This window comes from Heterodontus francisci, chromosome 17 (genome assembly GCF_036365525.1).
Source record: "Heterodontus francisci isolate sHetFra1 chromosome 17, sHetFra1.hap1, whole genome shotgun sequence".
NCBI classification, from domain to species: Eukaryota; Metazoa; Chordata; class Chondrichthyes; order Heterodontiformes; family Heterodontidae; genus Heterodontus; species Heterodontus francisci.
In genome coordinates this window covers 60215455-60230340 of record NC_090387.1, presented here as the reverse complement: position 1 = coordinate 60230340, position 14886 = coordinate 60215455, and the positions used below count along the sequence as shown (strand labels likewise).

General features: G+C 41.2%; 1 protein-coding gene across 2 annotated transcripts in view; it reads right to left on the bottom strand.

The window, feature by feature from the left end:
* The window catches only part of slc12a4 (solute carrier family 12 member 4), a 207711-nt gene that overhangs the window by 56481 nt on the left and 136344 nt on the right, over window positions 1-14886 (bottom strand). For both annotated transcript variants that reach the window (XM_068049479.1, XM_068049480.1), the window contains exons 9-12: window positions 11395-11559; window positions 8209-8307; window positions 4678-4735; window positions 1544-1718 (exon numbers count right to left, since the gene is read on the bottom strand). In XM_068049479.1, coding sequence (XP_067905580.1) covers window positions 1544-1718; window positions 4678-4735; window positions 8209-8307; window positions 11395-11559 — 497 coding nt within the window. The remainder of the gene's footprint in view (window positions 1-1543; window positions 1719-4677; window positions 4736-8208; window positions 8308-11394; window positions 11560-14886) is intronic.

Below are 14886 nucleotides of genomic sequence, written 5' to 3'. Positions count from 1 at the left end.
TGGATCAGCAACACAATTGGCTAGGTCGGCCTCAGGTACTCTACCACAGGGCAACTGACAAATTGGTGGGAAATCCTCCGCATGGTAATGACCATTTTTAGCTTGACAGTATTGGTATGGACCATTTGTTTGTGTCACTACCAGCAGTGAGCCCTAAAAGAATATAAAATGGCATTCCGAGGATATGCTCCGATACCCACCATGCGCACACGGTAAAGGGATACAGGGATTAGAGGAACGTTTGGCAGTTTAGGATTCCTCCAGGAGTCTGGACGACTGGCCAGCTAAAGGACAAGCAGAGGAATTCTCAATGCTGGTGTTTGGCCAACTTGGGCGGGGCCAAGGGCCAAAAGGGGGGACTGAAGGGGGAGAAAAAAAAACAGAGAGTGAACAAAGAAGGAGGCCTGATGAACCACAAGCCGCCATGAGTGACAAAAACCAGACAAGAGTCAAAGTTTCATGTGTACGTGCCTTGCTAACGATTGGATAGTATAATGTATACGTGCTTCGAATGTAATAGGGTAACCTAGCTATGTACAAATAGAGATAAGAGAGTAACCATGTGTAACAGAATGATTGGTAAATGCAAATCAACTGTTATCAGTAAAATGGCATAAAAGAATGATGTTTTGAAGCTACGCGGAGTTCGTACGCAATCTTCTATGGGTGTGGTCTCCCCTGCATATGCTTGCAATAAACCGATGAACAAAGAAGCTAGAGTCTTTTCTGGTCTATTGCAGAATTGGAGGGTGACTGAACTCCCTTTCATAAGCAAAGTTAAGAAAAACTAAGGAAACCAAACTGAGGGTTTGTAAAGAAGCAATACGCAGGTAATTTAAAAAAAAACCTCTGATGAAAGGTCATCGACCTGAAACATTAACTGTTTCTCTCTCCACAGATGCTGCCTGACCTGAATATTTCCAGCATTTTCTATTATTATTTATTATAAAAAAATTAGACAGAGGCTGAAATTCCTACCATAACTAGTTATAGCAAAAGAGCAAATGAGTTGAAACATTTTGGAAAACCACTTTTCACATGCATTTGTTACTACTAAAATTGGTGAAGGCAAGTAATAAGCACTCTCTACTCCTACTCAGTCATCAATTATGTGTACAGGGACCAACAATCAATAGTGAAAAATAGAACTAGCTATCTTTTTCCAATTAATTTTATTTAGAATAAGTCAAAGGTTTATGGTCATTTGGTTTCTTTAATTCTTTTGTTACAAAAACTGGATTTTTTTGTACTGGTTAATTTTTAAAAATTTTATTTGAATATGTGAAATAAAGTGCAATTGAGCCAGTGTGTATACAAGGATAGCCTGAAGTGATGTCAGGGAGAGGCAGCTGGAAATAATACTCTGCAGAATTTGTAGATACTTAATGTAAATATAAAACAATGAGATATATTTGAAAGTTGCCATTAAGTACTAAGCGTAAAGAACAGGCAAATTAATTTGCACAAACACCTCTCCAAACTGTTTCTATACGTTGCAGCAGCAAGAAGGTTTAATCAAAACGAGTATATAAGTTGTACTAACCCGCAGGAAAGGAATGATATTGTCTTTAGCTATTGCTTGCAACAGCCGTGGAGCCCCAGTGAGGCTCTGTAAGCCAGCACCACATGTAGAGAAAAATGAACCTATCACAATAACCCAGGGAGAAGGCCAGGCCAGAGTTCCTACAACTAGATTATTATTCACTGCATCACCATACCTGGAAAGAAAAGTAAAAAAAAAAGTTATAGAGTCATTGAGTCATTTACAACATAGGAGGCCATTCAGTGCATCAAGTCCATGCCAACTCTTCAAGCAGCAATCCAGTCATACCCACTCCCCCACTCAACCCCCGTAGTCCTGCAAGTTTATTTCCTTTAAGTGTCCATCCAATTTTCTTATGAAATCATAGATTGTCTCTGCTTCCACCATCCTTGCGGGCAGGGAGTTCCAGGTCATTACCACTCGCTGCATAAAAAAGTTCTTCCTCACATTCCCCCTGCATCTCTTGGCCAAAACCTTCGATCTGTGTCTCCTTGTCCTTAGTTAATGAGAGCAGTTTTTCCTTGTCTAACCTATCCAAGTCTGTCATAATTTTGTACACCTCTATTTAACCGTCCCTCCATCTCCTTTGCTCCAGGGAGAACAACCCCAGCTTTTCCAACCTAACCTTGTAACTAAAATCCCCCATCCCTGGAACCAGTCTGGTTAATCTCCTCTGCGTCCTCTCAAAGACCTTCATATCCTTCCTACAGTGTGGTAACTAGAACTGGATGCAATACTCTAGTTGGGGCCTAACCAGAGCTTGATGCAGATTCAGCATAACTTCCCTGCTTTTGTACCCTATGTTTCTATTTATGAAGCCCAAAATCCCATATGCTTTGCTAATCACTCTCTTAATATGACCTGCCATGTTCAATGATCGATGCACATGCACCCCCAGGTCCCTCTGTTCCTGCACACTCTTTAGAACTGTGCCATTAAGTATATATTTCCTCATCCTATCCCTTCTGCCAAAATCCATCACCTCACACTTGTCTGTATTGAATTCCATCTGTTACTCGTCTGTCCATTCTGTTAGCTTATCTATGTCCTGTTGCAGGCAGTTCGCATCATCCTCACTTTTTGCTGCATCGACAAAGAACCACATAATTGTGAAGCTTTTCTTCCAAGACACAAAAACAGAAGCTCCACAAACTTGGCCAAGTTTTTGAACCAGTTCATAAAGCAACATGAGAATAGTCTCTTCCTCAGATCATTCCTACCCAACGGACTGACTGTTAACCATCGAACAAATTTAGAAGATTTGTGCAAAGGGCACAAGAAATAGGAGCAGCAGTAGACGATGTGGCCACTCGAGCCTGCTCCGCCATTCAATACGATCATGGCTGATCATCTGCCTGAACTTCACTTTTCCGCCCACTCCCCATATCCCTCGGTTCCCTGAGACACCAAAAATTTGTCTGTCTATCTCCGCCTTAAATCTATTCAATGATGGAGTATCCACAACCCTCTAGGGTAGACAATTCCAAAGATTCACAACTCGAAGTAATCGCTCCTCGGCTCAGTCCTAAATGATCTGCTCCTTATCCTGAGATTGTGCCCCTGTGTTCTAGATTCCCTCGCCAGGGGAAACAACCTCTCAGTGTCTACCTCGTCAAGCCCCTTCAGAATCTTTTACGTTTCAATGAGATCACCTCTCATTCTTCTAAACTCCAGGGAGTCTGGGCCCAATCTACTCAGCTTCTCATCTAAGACAATACTCTCATCCAATCTAGTGAACCTTTGCTGTATCTCCTTAGATATGGAGACCAAAACTGTGCAAATTACTCCAGTCATCCTGACAGTCAATTATTGACCCTGTATGCTGTTGTGTTTCAACACGCCAGCTCTGGATATGAACATACAAATTAGGAGCAGGAGTAGGCACACAGCCCCTTGAGCCTGCTCCGCCATTCAATAAGATCATGGCTGATTTGATTGTAACCTCAACGCCACATTCCTGCCTACCCCCTCACCACCACACAGGTAGATATTTCCTCTCCAAAATGAAATATTTGATTTGAGTTCAAAGACTTGTTGCCTAGTCTATTCAATGACATTGCCTCCTCAAACTGGGCCTTTGGCCTTCAGCAGTGAATACCTGGTAGGCTTTGCTCTCACTCGTGCTAAGTCTTAGAGCTGGGGAGCAATTTTCCCACTAAGCCGTGGATGTGTGCGGCTGCGCAACAGCCTAAACAGTACCGCGCAGGCCTTATTCTGTGATGGAGCTGAGCAAAAAAAATTAAAGGGGCTGAACACTAGAAAAAAACGTGCTGCACAAAACAACAAATTTTAAAAGGGTACATTGATTGTGGTTGAGTTCTGGGGCCAAGGGTCAAAATTTGACAGAATGGTTAAATCAAGTGCAAAGCTGTATCCATCGGGTTAGAGGAGTTACAAACCACGGTATATCTGTAGCCTGGTCTCAGCTGGGAGTGTTCAAAGACTGTGGGGCCAAACAACCTATGAGAATGCACGAAAGTGACACTTTGCACAAAGAACTTTGGAAACCAGCACAAAAATTATTATATAGACCGTAAGAAATACCTGGCACTGAGCATATAATTTTACATTTAATTAAAATTTACTTCTACTTTATTGAAGAACAATGTAAAATATAATTTTTTAAAACTATGTAAAAGTTACCGGCTACTTAAAAAGATGGGCGGCGCAGTGGTTAGCACCACAGCCTCACAGCTCCAGGGACCCGGGTTCGATTCTGGGTACTGCCTGCGCGGTGTTTGCAAGTTCTCCCTGTGACCGCGTGGGTTTTCACCGAGTGCTCCGGTTTCCTCCCACCGCCAAAGACTTGCAGGTGATAGGTAAATTGGCTGTTGTAAATTGCCCCTAGTGTAGGTAGGTGGTAGGGAATATGGGATTACTGTAGGGTTAGTATAAAGGGGTGGTTGTTGGTCAGCACAGACTCGGTGGGCCAAAGGGCCTGTTTCAGTGCTGTATCTCTAAATAAATAAATAAATAAATAAATACTTAAAGGAGGACTGTTGACTAAACATGAATGCTTTATTGGGTATTGTTCTAAAGAGACTCAATAAAAATCACACAAATCTAACACATTTTCAGCTGAGAAATTTTTCTCAATACAAGTTTAATGCTTTTCAAAATAATACAGTACTTACTTATCTCGAAGTACAACATCTTCAATACAGGCTCCAAATAACACCACACTGCTCAAGTCTGATTTTCAGTCAAGTGAAATAAGAGTTAATTCAACTGAACTTTGTAGAATGCTGAAAGTGCGCTTCATCAGGTAATTAACAACAAAATCGGTTTTACTAGTGAACATCACTGGATTGGAGACTTTTTTTTTGTCAACACGCTAACAATTAGAAATAAACTTACAACTTCTTAATATATATTCCCTCGCTCTTCAATTAAATTGTATGCAGCTGTTTCGCAAGACCAATCCTTCTTTCACAGCCAAGAAATAAGCAGAATAAAGACACAGCCAGGAACATTCATGATTTTAGCTCATATGGTCCATGTTGGTTGAGAACCTTAATAAACCACACTATAAAACACAGAAGTAGGTGGAAAAACTGTTTTTAAAAACTGGACTAGTTCTCATTTCACAAATGTCTAGACATCAGGTCCAAACTGAACTAACAGGAATAAAAACAAAAAGTGCTTGAAATACTCAGGTCTGACAGTATCTGTGGAGAGAGAAGCAAAGTTAACATTTCAGGTCTGTGACCTTTCATCAGATGCTGCCAGACCTGCTGAGTATTTCCAGCACTTATTATTATTTCAGTTTTCCAGCATCTGCAGTATTTTGCTTTTATGGACAGACAGGAACCCGAGCAGACTTCCTCTGCCAATACTGCTTTGCAACCAACAGAAAATTAACACATATGCTTAGAACACCCACCTCCTCTCAAAGATAATGCATTCTATTTGGCAACCAAATTGTTAACCAGCTTAAAGCATCTGAGCTATGATAAATGGTTGAACAGTCTGAGATCATGTACCCTGAATAGAAGATTTAGGAGAGATATCATTCAAAATTCTTGAGAATAGATGAAATAAACCCCAATAGTATTTTGAGATCCACAAACTCAAGCTTGAACTTGTGTCCTCTAGATTAAAGAAAGGCAAAGTGAACTGGACTACCCAGGGAAACAAAGAAGAAAGAATGGCATTTACATAACATCTTTTATGACCTCCAGCCATCCTTAAGCACTTTACAGCCAATGAAGTACTTTTAAAATGTAGACTGGAATTTTACATTGGCCAGGAGGCCTTGCCCAAAGGCAATAAAAGTCAGGGTACACCCGCCTCCATCAGGCCTGGAAGCCACACTGTGATTTTGGGGGACCCAGGCCCTTAATTGGCTTTGGACGTGACCTCTGCCCATCTGAGGCAGGAAGTCCCGCCTCTGAGAGCTGCCGGCAGCTCTTCATCCCAGCAAGGCCACTGAGAGCGATGGCCACTGCTGGAACTGCACCCAGCCAGGAGTAGCAACTAGGACGAGACCCTGCAATACAGGTAAGTGTGTGGGGCCTCACTGGGAACAATCGGCTGGGCCCCGGCAAGGCGGGAGTGGTCACTCGAGGGGGGTGGGGGAGGTGCTCCAGTGGGGGCAGCTTGTGCCACGGAGCAGGACCCCCCATTGGGCATAGGGTACCCGATCAGGAGCGACTAGCCCACAGGCCACAAGAGGCCGCCGGGTTTTATTGAGTGGCCTTCTAAGCTACTGAACCGCCTGATTGCTGGTGGTAATGTCCCAACGGTGGCAGCAGGAGGCCCTCAAGTGGCAATTAATTGGCCACTTAAGGGCTTTCATTGGCCTGGGGCAGGCAGGCTGTTAGTCAACTCCGCCGCTGCTGGTAAAATTGCAATGGGGGCGGGAAAGCAATGGGAATGGCACCCCTGCCTTCCAGTCAATTTTACCCTACACCCCCACCTCCAGCCAACCCTGCGCGGGGCATAAAATTTCAGCCCTAGTCACTGCCATAACTGGAGAACGTGCCAATTTTCCTATGATTGATGCCGCAAACAGCAATGTGATAATGGCCAGATAATCTGTTTTAGTGACATTGGTTGAGAAATAAATCCTGATCAGGACATTGGGGATAGTCCCTGCTCTTCTTTAGAATAGTTCCACCTGACGGAGCAAACTGACATTGCAGTGGGAAGTTCGCCTACATTTTGTGCTCAAGTCTCCTCCTGACCTGTCATTAAATGATCTGCGTGATAATTAGCAAAACATGTCTGAGAAAGACTTAATAAATCTGGAATTTAAAGCTAGTCTAATGATGGCCATGAAACCATTGTCGATTGTTGTAAAAATCTATCTGGTTCACTAATGTCCTTTAGGGAGGAAAATCTGCTGTCCTTACCTGGTCTGGCCTACATGTGACTCCAGATCCACATCAATGTGGTTGACTCTTACATGCCCTCGAAATGGCCCAGCAAGCCACTCAGTTCAAGAGCAATTAGGGATGGGCAATAAATGCTGGCCTGGCCTGCGATGCCCACATCCCATGAATGAATAATAAAAAAGACAAACTGCACCCAAGCCTCATTGTGATCCCACATGGAACTATAGGGGCTGGATTTTATCAGCCCCTGACGTCAGGGGACCTGGAAAATACTTCCAGGAAAGGCCCGCCATGCTCCCTGACGTTGGGAAGGCCCCCCCCGCCCCATTTTACCACCAGGGTGGGGCCTCAGAGTGGCACCCCGCTGCTCAGCGACGGCACCTTAATTTAACTAAATTCTAATGAATGCATAATTACTTACCATGTTGCAATAGCTGTCCCATGTCGATATACCGGCTGGTTGCCCGATCTCCGAGGTGGCGCATTGGTGGGGGGGAAAAGAGGAGTGAAGTTCTCAGGGCAGGGAGAGCGGGGAGAACTCTTCCCATTGGTTGCGGGGATGGCAGGAAGGAGTTGGGGGTCAAAGTTAGTACAGATCAGGCGGGAAACTTCGAGATTGAAGTAATTTTTTTTGGGGTGACAAGAGCAATTTGCATATTGATCATTCATGGTGGGGGGGGGGGAAAGGAAGAGGGGGTTACAAGTGCAATTAAAAGTTTACTTTTTTTTCGGACAGCAGGAGATTTAAAATAATTTTCTCACTGAAGGGCTTGAAGCCCTTAAAAAATTGCGCCAGCACCATCGCGGTGGCGCCGGATGCCATTGCCTGGGTCGCAGCGCCTCCTCCATGTTAACGAGTCGCCGCGCCAAGTATTGGTAAAGCCTGGCTACCCGACCCAAACCCGACCACATGTTGGGTTCGGGTCGGGTCTATACTCTGTGTCCAGCATTCGAGCTCGGGTCAGGTCGGGTTGGCCTTGATCGGGTTTTGTTTTGTATTGTATTGTTTTCTTTTTAATCTACATTTTGACGTGATTTTTTTTTCTGTACTAATAACGTTTGATATTTTCGGGTCAGGTTGGGCAAAAAAAACAATTGAAGGACTTGGGCCCGGGCCGGGTTCAGGTTGGCTGCGGTCGGGTCGGGTTTTAATTTTATACCCAAGCCAGGCTTTACTCCGCAGCGCACATCTCGTGTGCGCACGCGCGACGGTTTTGAAGCTCGCTGCCGAGATATAAAAATTCAGCCTTAGGAATTACTATGCCATTTAGTTCAATTTTAAACTTTGTATTTTTGTATTTATCACTAATTGCAATGAAATAAGGATACAAATTAACGAAGTTGTAGCAATAGCCAAGATGGTACCAATGGGAATTGACTTTTGTGCATCCTTCAGGTCTCCTGATCTGTTAGAACCGGCCATGATACCTAAAGATAGAAGCAGAAAATGGATATTACAATGAAAAAGTATCCGATTTTTTTTTGTATTTTAATTTTAAATAATTGTTTTCCCTCACAATTATTTATTATACTCTGTGAAGCACAATGCTGAATATGGTATAAAAGGATAGAAATTGCAGGTAAATCTGCAAGTACAGCTTATCAGAGGGGACCCAGTACATTTAAAAAAAATTATTAGATATAGAGCAAATTTACTATTTACCTAGAGGCAATGTGTTAATACTGTTCCCACTGCATAGCAAATTAAAATACTCCACTGGTTGCAGGGAAAGTTATCTTCCCCAGTGAAAAGAAATTTCCAAAGAAGAGGAGATTTATAGCTTATTATATATTGCAGTGTCACTTCCACTGAGTCAAACATTGACAAGAACAGAATAATAAACCCTGCAGTTGTCCTGGCCAACACTTTTCCCTGAAGGGAAAGGACAAAACTACAACTTCTGTCCAAGAGTTTCCACCTGAAACATCAACTGGTCTGTCCTTTCCACAGATGCTGCCTAACCTGATATCTGCAAATGGTGGAAACTTTTTGCTTTTTATTCAACAAAGAAACTTTATTCTTTCCTGCCTACAGACACCGTTGAGATATAAAATAGGCTATTAGATACTGGGTTTAGCTTTATGATATGGTATATATTTCTCATTAAAAAATAAACTACTCCAATTTAAAATTCAGCATAGGTTATGTGCAAATACCCATTTCATTGTGTTCAAAACATTAGCATTGTAACAAAAACAAATGAGATTCTAACACTGGTGACAGTTTTATTATTTGCCTTAGTCCTAGCACTTTATCAAATAACAGCAAATGCATTTAGATTAGAACTTAAAGAAAATCAGAACACAGCCAGACTAGACCCACACGTTTTTCTCTAAGAATACAAGTTTCGAAAATAAACACAATGGGACAACAAGCTAAGGATAATGGCAATTATAAAAATAAACAAACCTTCACAACAAAGCACAAATGCCTCTTAACATAGCAATTAATTACACCTCATTAATTACACCCAAATACAGAATCCAAAATGCTAGCTGATAAAAGTATAGCAAAAGGTTTCCTGCACTTCCTGAAGGGCCTGTTTTCTGTGCTGTATAACTCTATGACTATCTCCATATACCAACAGCTTAGCCTGGAGTCAAGATTTCCTTCCGTGTTTGACATCGGTACCAAAAAACACATTTGAAACTGTTGCACAAAAAGAATGTGTGAAACAATCACCAAGTGCCAGCTCATGAAAAAGTTGCAAAATTAGTCACAAGTTCAATTATTTCTATGACATTATAAAAATTTTAGGGTCCAGTTGCATTACAAAGGACTGGTGCATTAGCAAACAGTACTGTACACAGTCACTGATGTTGCCCTCTAAATTCCATGGGAAAAAAAATAGTGCTGAAACTGAAACAAAAGGCTAAAATATTGGGAAGTCATATGCTGACACAACACCCTCTAAACACATGTTCGGGAGCACAATGCGTGCAGTGCACTGAAAATGTATGGATGTAGCAAGAATTGAAGTGCATGGTTTTCCTAGTAGCTCTCATTACCATGGAGAGGGCAGACTTCAGGCTCTACTGCAGAACCCTCTATTGGGGTAGAGGGATAAGAAGATTGAAAGTAAATGAGGTCTTACAGACAGCAGCAACATTAAAGCAGCAGGTACAGTTAAAGCTCGAGGGGAGGACCAGATGATTTTGGCTTTCTGCATGCAGTAGGCCAGGTTACTTCTTTGCTCGGTTTCAGATGACATACAAGTTTTTAAACTTAATTTGTGATTTTCAGGTCTGTGCTCTTCACGTTAATTCATAGCTCAGGACCCTGTGAATGATCTTGTACCGGGCACCAGGACAAGAATGGCAACCGAACCCCAAAACAGCAAACCAAGCACCTGTGAAGTCCTTGGAGGAAGCTGGTAAAAGGATGCCACTGTTACACCAAGCAGTTGATAGACTAACATGGAAAACAAGTGTCGGTATGAAAAATGATGGTGTAGGAGTAGGAGGAGAGTGTTGGCTTTAACAGGTTTCTCATACCACTACATGTAGAATTGAACAGGCGTACAATTAGTGAGAGGGAAGATTTTTACTCTGTTGTAGGGGAACAATTTTTAGTGGCTTAGGAGCTGTGGTAAATGACATCAGCAGCTGTCAAGAAGGTTTATGGTTGTTTTCCCTTGTTTGCCTCTAAATAAGTTAGATCACAAAAGGAAAGGGGTGGAACGAGCATGATGACAATCATTAAGGGTAATGGACCAACAACATTCTTCATCAAGCACAGAAAAGGCAAAACCACTTTAAAAAAAAAATCCATATAGGCAAAAACAAAAATCTTCCTTGAGAATATCAGCCTATTACTGAGGATAGACAGCACTGAAAACAACAGCCTGGAAGACGCAGCATTAAGTTCTTCTGGAAGGTCCTGAACTGCACCTGGAGTTAAAGCAGAGGTCTGACATTCGTCTGCATGCAATTTACATGAGGCTCAGACAAGTTCAACCACCTGAAAAGCTATGCAGTAAATCCTGCTGCAGAGCCATTTAGATGTAGAACAGGATCAAACAAATAGCATTCAAATTTTCTTGTGCATGACACCCATTTTTCAGGCACTATTTGTTTGCTAAACCCAGGAAAAGTCAAAGTTTTTGCTCGGCAAGATGAAAAATTTCAATACTGGAAAAATGGAACATCTACTTTGTGCACTTTACATCAGCATCAAACATCTCCTCTGCCCTAACAGCATATCTCAACTCTAAACTCAGAAGGACACTCTCTCATACGGATACAAATTTTCCACTTCTTACATTCACCATCTATACACTTCTTTAATTCGATATTAAATTTAATGGCAAATCATGCTATTTTTGTTATAATGCCATGCCGACATAGCCTCATTTCCCAGATTTTTTTTAATACAGACAGCAGGGGAAAGAAATCTTCACCCCATCAGTCTGGGTAGGATTTGGTTCTTGACATGAAAGGTTAATGTGCTAACTCATTCTTCTATAATAGCCTCTTCAGGAGCACTATTGTAAGTTGTAATTCAAGTTTCCTCACCAGTTACTGAAGGAAAGAAGATGCCAACTAACATGGTAAAGGTAGTAGTTATGTCTGCAAAAACATAGACAGGTATATTTTTTCTTGATCCAGAAGCTTCAACAGATGGTAAAGAATTCTTTTGGAGTATCTCCCCTTTGGCCATGTAGCTGCTCCATAGGTTTTCTACATCAAAATTGAAGAAGATTAAATAATGAAATCTCTATTGTAGCAGATTGAAAGGAAGCAAATTCATCACATGCAAAACTGCAAAAGGTAATTTTTTCCCATGATGGATTACTAATGAGATCGATGTTTTTAAATAAAAGTCTGTGCGATTCAGAATCTTTGAATGATAATTTTTATACAAAAATCACTTTGAATATTGTTAGGTTAAAGATTCAAATTCTAGGTTTTTAGAAATTTTCTAAGTTAGCAAATCAACCTAATTTTTAGCAGGACTGCAAAAAAGTACAGCTGCTATATTAAACATTTCCAAAGAAATGCAACTTATGAAGAAATTATACAGACTCTTTAGTATGAGGCATTGTATGTAAACATTACCTTATAACACCCATAACGTATTAAATTATCCAAAATAGCAGTATTCGAGAGTTGCTAGTCTGTCTGACAATTACTCTCAGGCACATACAGCATTATTAGGTAGTCAATCAGATTGGTGAAATTCGTTTAAAGGACCCACAAATTACAAACAATGTATATACATAAACAGTCAAGGTGAATATCCTTTCCACTGAGTTTCTGCATTCATCAACAGGCTTTTGTTGAAATAGATCAAGTTCCATTTGCTGCCAGTAATGCCACTGGGTATGCAGAGGCTATGTCACAGATAAAAGTAAAATTCAGCTTTGGTAAAACAACTAATTTGGACATCATTAATTCACATGGTGCACAGGATGAGATACAGGTTTTTTTTTCGTTACTTAGCAGATACCCAAAAATATATAATTACAGGCTAGTGTGGTAATCGGAGAGGAACATTATTTGAATAAAGTCTATGAATGGAGTCATGTAGAATTTAAGCCACATATGTTGGAGTAAGCTTAAATTTGATATGACTTAAGTAATGCCCTTATTTTATCTCTAATACATTTAGATTTCAGCACTTTCCACTTATGCAACATGCCAAAATATAATTTTTCTGTTTAAAACCAGAACTTTAGTTGATATAGATTCACTTAACAATAAAACTAGGCAACAGGATTAGGTTAACATTTTACTATTATATTGAAATGAATACGTTAATGTTTTCTGCAGAAATATAATCATTTTGTGTTTAGTGAGGCACTTGTCAGAAAATGTTCAAGTTCAGTGTACACCTTGCTTAGAAATGCAACATCATAACTCAAGTAATCCATCAGAATATCACTTGGAGGGATGATGCATAAGTGACCTACTCTCTGGGAAAACAATGGGGTAATTTTAATCTAGTTTGCCTGGTGAGAAATAGACATGATCGGGCCAATAGCCCATTTTACATCCCGGCTGATTATACTTTCAATTGACCTCAATGGAAAGTAAATATGGGCGGGATATAAAATGGGCAACATGGCATTCAGTTTCATATTGGGTAGGTTAGGTTAAAATGATCCCCAATGTCTTTTAGATACTGTTCAACATTCTTTCCTGCAGGTTATTTTAGTCAAAGTGCCATTGTCACTCATTGATTGACTGACCAGGAGGCATACTTCAACAATCCAAGAAAGAATACCATAACCAGTCAGTGTACCCTATATTCCCATGAAAATAGCTCAGGACTGGCAAACTAAAACAATTGAAACATAATATGATAAATGAATACGTATATAATAAAAAATACAGTATCTAATAGGAATTAACTTGAATGTAAGCAGTTTTAGCATTCATAGCTTTACTTGTGATCAAAGGCAGGCATGGTTTATTAAAACTTAAGATGAATGCATACTACCAGATTTATTTTTTTTTAGTTGTTCATCGGATGTGGGCATCGCTGGCTAGGCCAGCATTTATTGCCCATCCCTAACTACCCTCGAGAAGGTGGTGGTGAGCTGCCTTCTTGAACCGCTGCAGTCCTTGTGGGTGTAGGTACATGCACAGTGCTGTTGGGAAGGGAGTTCCAGGATTTTGATCCAGAGACAGTGAAGGAACGGGATGGTGTGTGGCTTGGTGGGGAACATGCAGATGGTGGTGTTCCCATGCATCTGCTGCCCTTGTCCTTCTAGGTGGTAGAGGTCATGGGTTTGGAAGGTGCTGTCGAAGGAGCCTTGAGTTGCTGGCAGTGCATCTTGTGGATGGTATACACTGCTGCCACTTTGTGTCAGTGGTGAAGGGAGTAAATGTTGAAGGTGATGCATGGGTGCCAATCAAGCAGGCGGCTTTATCCTGGATGGTGTCGAGCTTCTTGAGTGTTGGAGCTGCACCCATCCAGGCAAGTGGACAGTATTTCATCATCCTGACTTGTGCCTTGTAGATGGTGGTCAGGCATTGGAGAGACAGGGGGTGAGTTACTCGCCCTGCAGAATTCTCAGCCTCTGACCTGCTCTTGTAGCCACAGTATTTATGTGGCTGGTCCAGTTCAGTTTCTGGTCAATGGTAACCCCCAGGATGTTGATAGTGAGGGATTCAGCCATGGGAATGCTATTGAACATCAAAAGGAGATGGTTAGATTCTTTCTTGTTTGTGATGGTCATTGCCTGGCACATGTGTGGCACGCATGTTACTTATTGCTTAATGAACAATGTGATTGCAATATGAATACTCAACATTATTTTAGAAAACAGAAACAGTATTAACACAGAATGCTCCAAGTCTGTGCTGATTTAACTCATCCAAGCTGGGACAGTGGTAAGGTGCTTTCATTTACCCTCAGCATCTTCAACACTGCAAAATTACTGCACAACAAACTTCTGCAAATACAAACCTTTTGTAACTTATGCAACTAAATGTGGTAAAATAATTGTAGCTTCAATACTTTCTAGACCATTTTTATGCAGCTTTTTAAACAGATGTGACCTGGATGCTTTAGAGCAAATTAATGGCTGTTTTAAATTTCCACAGGAGTCACAAAATTGTGTGCAAGATGATATAATCATAGACATTTTCTTCTCCTACTTAATGTAGCAGAAAAATTATAAGGTGTTCTCCCTGCTGGCTCCAAGTGTGCAACTGATCTTTATAGCTCGGGAAGGTTCTGGGCTTGTTCCTGTCCTCTGCTGAGTTAGCTATCTTAGCCATGGCAGTGGTACAATTCACTTCAGCACTCCTAGATTAGGGAGAATAAAACTGACCAGGGTTTCACTCCTAAACACAGTCCAGTGACTGCTGATGGAAGTATGATCATGTGATCGTTGGATGGTGATAGGATCAGGCTAAGTTTTCATGCTTCATTCATTATCCAAGCTCACATATGAATGAAGGCAATTTGGGCAGGACACCAGAAAGTGGCCAGTACCTTCAGAAGCATAAGCTTGGCAACAGGCAATATCTTTAAGGAAGGAGAATGGAGTATTGGTG